At 30.1% G+C, this 6,000-nt stretch overlaps 1 protein-coding gene and 2 long non-coding RNA genes across 3 annotated transcripts in view; all 3 read right to left on the bottom strand.

The window, feature by feature from the left end:
- Positions 1–1,023: 1,023 nt before the first annotated feature.
- Positions 1,024–2,335, bottom strand: LOC142225428 (uncharacterized). Its single transcript, XR_012719279.1, has 3 exons — positions 1,811–2,335; positions 1,641–1,746; positions 1,024–1,577 (listed from the first exon to the last, which is right to left on the bottom strand). It is a non-coding gene; the product is annotated as an uncharacterized LOC142225428 (long non-coding RNA).
- Positions 2,336–3,786: 1,451 nt separating this feature from the next.
- Positions 3,787–6,000, bottom strand: part of Eato (Engulfment ABC Transporter in the ovary) — a 96,801-nt gene continuing 94,587 nt past the window's right edge. The window contains exon 21 of the mRNA XM_075295173.1: positions 3,787–3,969. Within this exon, the coding sequence (XP_075151288.1) occupies positions 3,948–3,969 (22 nt within the window). The 3' untranslated portion in view covers positions 3,787–3,947. The remainder of the gene's footprint in view (positions 3,970–6,000) is intronic.
- LOC142225427 (uncharacterized) lies at positions 5,040–5,541 on the bottom strand. Its single transcript, XR_012719278.1, has 2 exons — positions 5,436–5,541; positions 5,040–5,370 (listed from the first exon to the last, which is right to left on the bottom strand). It is a non-coding gene; the product is annotated as an uncharacterized LOC142225427 (long non-coding RNA).

The raw sequence follows: 6,000 nt of genomic DNA, 5'->3' as shown, positions 1-6,000 counted from the left end.
CACAATGATTCTTTTACCACTATCTTAAAATGTGCTTTTTCTGATTGTTTGGAGGGTCTCTTATTGGCGTCGTTCTAAATTGATCTATAAAGGCACCTAATAATTGCACTCATGCGAAACCTTTTTGTAGTAACTTGGCGTGGTACAACTTCTCAATAGTGACGGCGCTTTTCCGACGAGTTTATGACATCGTATATGATTGTTTTCGACGTACTGGGGATTCTCAGAAGCGCCCCCAAATTCAAAAAATGTTGGCAGGGAATCATCTAAACAATCGTGTTTTACTTGACCACAATGATTCTTTTACAACTATCTTAAAATGCACTTTGTCTGATTGTTTGAAGGGGCTCTTATTGGCGTCCTTCTAATTGTATCCAGAAGGGCTCCTAATAATTGAACTCATGCGATACTTTTTTGTAGTAACTTGGCGTGGTACAACTTCTCAATAGTGACGGCGCTTTTCCGAGGAGTTTTGGATATCGTATACGACTGTTTTCGACGTAGTGGGGATTCTCAGAAGCGCCCCCAAATTCAAAAAATGTTGGCAGGGTACCCTCAACAGTGAAATTCAACACATTAGCAATAATATCTCCAAGGCATATTAAAGAGGTAAAGTCATGCAATCAGGTGACTAATATCGACATTCATCTTGTCAAAGGCTTTGTTTACGTTTAGTAGGTTTGTTTACATTCTTTGTGTACATAAATATTGCTTTTATTTACATTGTGTTACAATACAACAACACTACACATACATAAAATGTCAACTTAAGTGACCTCTCATTTTAGTTTGACTTTCTAAATATCATGGGGTGTACACACGTTTGCTCGTGACTTTACCTTTAATTAATATGCCTTGTAATATCTCCAGTGTTATCCTCAAATTGAAATGCATCGCTACTCAATAATTTGTCAAACAATTTTCGATGCGAGTCAAATTCAAAATTAACATCGTTGCAAATACTTTTGAACCTAAATTTGTATGAATGATATCCCCACTTCAAATTGAAAGTCAAAGCCAAAATTCTATGAATTTTGTATAATTTATTCATTTTTATCAAAATAAAATATATAATAATACACTACACTACAAAATATACTACAATACCAATTGATAAATAATAATCTTATTAAACATATCAACAAATAAGAACAAATAAAAAAAAAAAAAACAAACAAACAACAAAACTTTAAATATTTTAAACATTATTAGTAAACACTTTTGCATTGATAATTCGATTTCCTTCCTTTTGGTGTCATAAAACAACATTAAAATTTATTAACATGCGGGCAATTTGAAATTAGGAACGTACTGGACCGCGAGTTAGAATTGATTTCCAGTAGAAGAAATTCACAAAATATCCATTTTAAACTGATAATAGCATATGAATTAAACTGACGATGTGATGCACATTTTCATCCAGAAGTTGTTGATTTCAACAATTTGTTGTTTTTAACAATTTTAATTGGTTGCACTTGTAATGTTTCTGGGAACTTTTTCTTGTCGATAAGCCACTCATTTTTATTGATCAGCTTCTTATTGATTGCAAGAATGTAGCATCCAAAGATTTTAGTTTTCTGCAGAGATTTAAATTTAGTGACTTCTCTAAAGTGTTGATTTAATTTTTCATACTGACGTACCAATTATCATAAACTATTTGAAACAGTTCCAGTTAATTGTCCACCATTTTTTCATTGGTCAGCTTTTTAATGTTTTCAAGAACGTAGAATCCATAATTTTAGTTGTCTGCAAAGAGATATACATTTAGTGACTTCCTTAAAGTTTTATTTCATTTTTTATTTTCACTTACCTATTTTTATAAACTATTTACTTGTGTAAAATTTTCCATTTTTTTTATTTCTTGCAATTGACCACGAACTTCGTTGCACAAATAAGTATTGAAAACCACATGGTTTTTCGTTGCATTTTAGGGTAGTGTTTTGTCAAAGTTTTCTCATATTATCTTCAATACCTTTTCAAAGATTTCGTCAACATTTTGGCAAATTGGAAGTAATTCGCAAACAATTTGAAGATGTATTGAAGATGAACTTTTTCAAGTCAAGTTGAATTTATGTTGAAAATTATATTTACCCTCAAACTGAAAAGTTGTTGCATTTGAAAAAACGCTCATCCTGTGTTTATTGGGTTCTTACTCAGATCTAGTGTTACCTAATTTCGCTTTTTTCCCCTTTATTGTAAAAATTCATTTTCGAACAGCGTTTTTAAGAAATGTTCGTTCTCAAAAAAGTAGATAACATGCAATAATACAAATCAAGTCATTAGTTTTCAATGTGAGAAAAAGTTAAAATAAATGTATATGCGCACATTTTTCAACCAAAATTGAAACTATCCATAATTTTAATTAAATTTTCGAGAACTAATATCAGAAATAAGAGAATGCTAGGATATAGTACAATAGTAAAGCAAATATGAATGTCCTTACACTGAAAAAAAAAAACATGCCCGGTTCCAAAGATTTTGTCTTTACTTTAACAGTTTGGGTATTAATTCCGAGCCAAAGAAACGGAGAATACAAGTAAGGATACTTTAAAGACGCAGTTCTCTTTTAAATTTGGGGGTTATGTACTTGCTTCTAGGAAGCAGATGTTAAATTTTTCATTTTTTTAGATTTTTTCGTCAGTTGTTATCAAAATCCTTTAAAAACGAGTAAACGACAATTTTATTTTCCATATTAAGACTCGACTTCCAGTAGAAATTATGCTATGTTTCAAGTAAAAAACGTCTTTAAAATAAAGTGTTGAAAAACATGTCTTATTTTTTAACGATTTTTTGCTTTGTAGGCAAGATGCAAAAAGGAAACAAAATTAAAGACAATTTTATTAATTTTAAAGAATTTTTCTCAATTATTAAAGTCACGTTAACCTTACCTCAAAAATTTTATCTTTCATGTTATGATACACATTTTTAAGTAAAATAACTTAATTATAAGGACATTACAACTTCATTCAAAAGTTTATTGGCATTTGGACAAGGAAAAACACTTTATTTTAGAGAAATGCGTCTTCCATGCTAAGCAAAATTTGCATTCTTATTCTAAGGACATGAAATCTTTGACTTCACGACAATATTTTTTTCAGTGTAGAAAACTAAAAAATTAAATATAAATAAGATCGTTTAATTGCATTTATTTGACGTTCATTACAAACATCTTTGTAGTAATACGGGATGAAATTGATCGAAAGTACTGTTGTTACTTTTACAACACATACCAGGGATATATTTTGACATTTGCCGTTTTTGAAAACAATTACTAAAAAACACGTTGTGTTTTCCCCAATGTACGTACGTACAAAAATACATATCGTACATTTTAAACCTTTACTCACACTACGCTAAGTACTAGCTATATTTGAAATTACCTACACAGTGTAATTTCAAAGTTACACATTTCATTCAAGTTATATTTTATCCGCTCCGCTCCGGATCCCTGGTTGATACATTATTAGTTGGGAATTGATCTAAACCCTTTTTATGTATTTATTTATAACTACCCTGCCAACATTTTTTGAATTTGGGGGCGCTTCTGAGAATCCCCAGTACGTTGAAAACAATCATATACGATATCAAAAACTCGTCGGAAAAGCGCCGTCACTATTGAGAAGTTGTACCACGCCAAGTTACTACAAAAAGGTTTCGCATGAGTGCAATTATTAGGTGCCTTTATAGATCAATTTAGAACGACGCCAATAAGAGACCCTCCAAACAATCAGAAAAAGCACATTTTAAGATAGTGGTAAAAGAATCATTGTGGTCGAGTAAAACACGTTTGTTTAGATATTTAATAATTTGATTAATTATTTACAAATTCTTAAAAATATAACATTTATACCACTATCACATCACATTTAACATAATTTTTTGCATTAATGATGAGGTAGAGTTACAAGTAGCGAGTTACATGTTGCAGCGTTTATCAGCCAGTGTTTTTATTCGATGGAGGCAGCGTGTCTGTAAAGTATTTGAAAAACAATCACTTTATTCCATTTGGAAAATCAAAAATTGTTCACCAATATACCTTTCACAATTTTAAGCGTAAAATCTATGTTTTCAGAACTTTATTTTCGTTTTTATTTAAATAAAATATAACAAGCTGGTTGCGCTTGGCGTTTCACAAAAAATAAAATGGCTTTTGTAAAAGTAGTGATGGCAAAATACATGTATGAAGTACATTTTGTACTTTATGATATGCTGCCCCCCATCACAGTAGGATGGTTGTAGTGACATTTACGAGTCTGTGGTAGCGATGAAGATGAAATGGAACTTTGAAATGCTGGCAGGGTAATACCAAATTTAAAGTAAACACAAAACTGGTATAAAAAATAGAAAAAGCAGCCAACAGCTAATACCTCCTTTTAAATTTACGTCCTTAAAACCACTTGATAAAAAAACAACAAATTGAAACGTATTTCATTTATTTATTTACAAAAAGTACAGTCAAGGTTAATATATGTCTCTGTATATCATGTAAAGTAGATTTATGTATGTACCCAATAAACACAAACGTTTGAAAAATGCTAAATTTCAACAATTTTTCAAACATTTTTTCAAAGGATTAGGGTAATATTCAAGAAATTGTTGAGAAAATCGCGTTCTCAACAAAAAACAGACATTACCCTCAACAGTGAAATTCAACACATTAGCAATAATATCTCAAGTGTTATCCTCAAATTGAAATGCATCGCTACTCAATAATTTGTCAAACAATTTTCGATGCGAGTCAAATTCAAAATTAACATCGTTGCAAATACTTTCGACCTAAATTTGTATGAATGATATCCCCACTTCAAATTAAAAGTCAAAGCCAAAATTCTATGAATTTTGTATAATTTATTCATTTTCATCAAAATAAAATATATAATAATACACTACACTACAAAATATACTACAATACCAATTGATAAATAATAATCTTATTAAACATATCAACAAATAAGAACAAAAAAAAAAACACAACAAAACTTTAAATATCTTAAACATTATTAGTAAACACTTTTGCATTGATAATTCGTTTTCCTTCCTTTTGGTGTCATAAAACAGCATTAAAATTTATTAACATGCGGGCAATTTGAAATTAGGAACGTACTGGACCGCGTGTTAGAATTGATTTCCAGCAGAACGAATTCACAAAATATCCATTTTAAACTGATAATAGCATATGAATTAAACTGACGATGTGATGCACATTTTCATCCAGAAGTTGTTGATTTCAACAATTTGTTGTTTTTAACAATTTTAATTGATTGCATTTGTAATATTTCTCGAAACTTTTTCTTGTCGATAAGCCACTGATTTTTCATTGGTCAGCTTCTTAATGTTTGCAAGAATGTTGCATCCAAAGATTTTAGTTTTCTGCAAAGAGATTTAAATTTAGTGACTTCTCTAAAGTGTTGATTTAATTTTTCATATTGACGTACCAATTATTATAAACTATTTGAAGCAGTTCCAGTTAATTGTCCACCATTTTTTCATCGGTCAGCGTTTTAATGTTTTCAAGAGCGTAGAATCCATAATTTTAGTTTTCTGCAAAGAGATATACATTTAGTGACTTCCTTAAAGTTTTATTTCATTTATTATTTTCACTTACGTATTTTTATAAACTATTTGGTTATTTGTCTAAAATTTTCCATTTTTTTTATTTCTTGCAATTGACCACGAACTTCCTTGCACAAATAAGTATTGAAAACCACATGGTTTTTTCGTTGCATTTTAGGGTAGTGTTTTGTCAAAGTTTTCTCATATTATCTTCAACACCTTTTCAAATATTTCGTCAACATTTTGGCAAATTGGAAGTAATTCGCAAACAATTTGAAGATCTATTGAAGATGAGCTATTTCAAGTCAAGTTGAATTTATGTTGAAAATTATATTTAGGCTATGGTCACACTAGGGAAATATTTGACCAAAATGAGTATTAAACATTTTTCCAGGAACATTTTCCAAATATCTGGATACGGATTTTGGAAAATAACCCTGCCATGAT

Source organism: Haematobia irritans, chromosome 2 (genome assembly GCF_050003625.1).
Source record: "Haematobia irritans isolate KBUSLIRL chromosome 2, ASM5000362v1, whole genome shotgun sequence".
In the NCBI taxonomy this organism is placed as follows: Eukaryota; Metazoa; Arthropoda; class Insecta; order Diptera; family Muscidae; genus Haematobia; species Haematobia irritans.
The sequence above is the reverse complement of the archived record's forward strand: the minus strand, read 5'-3'. Positions and strand labels throughout refer to the sequence as shown.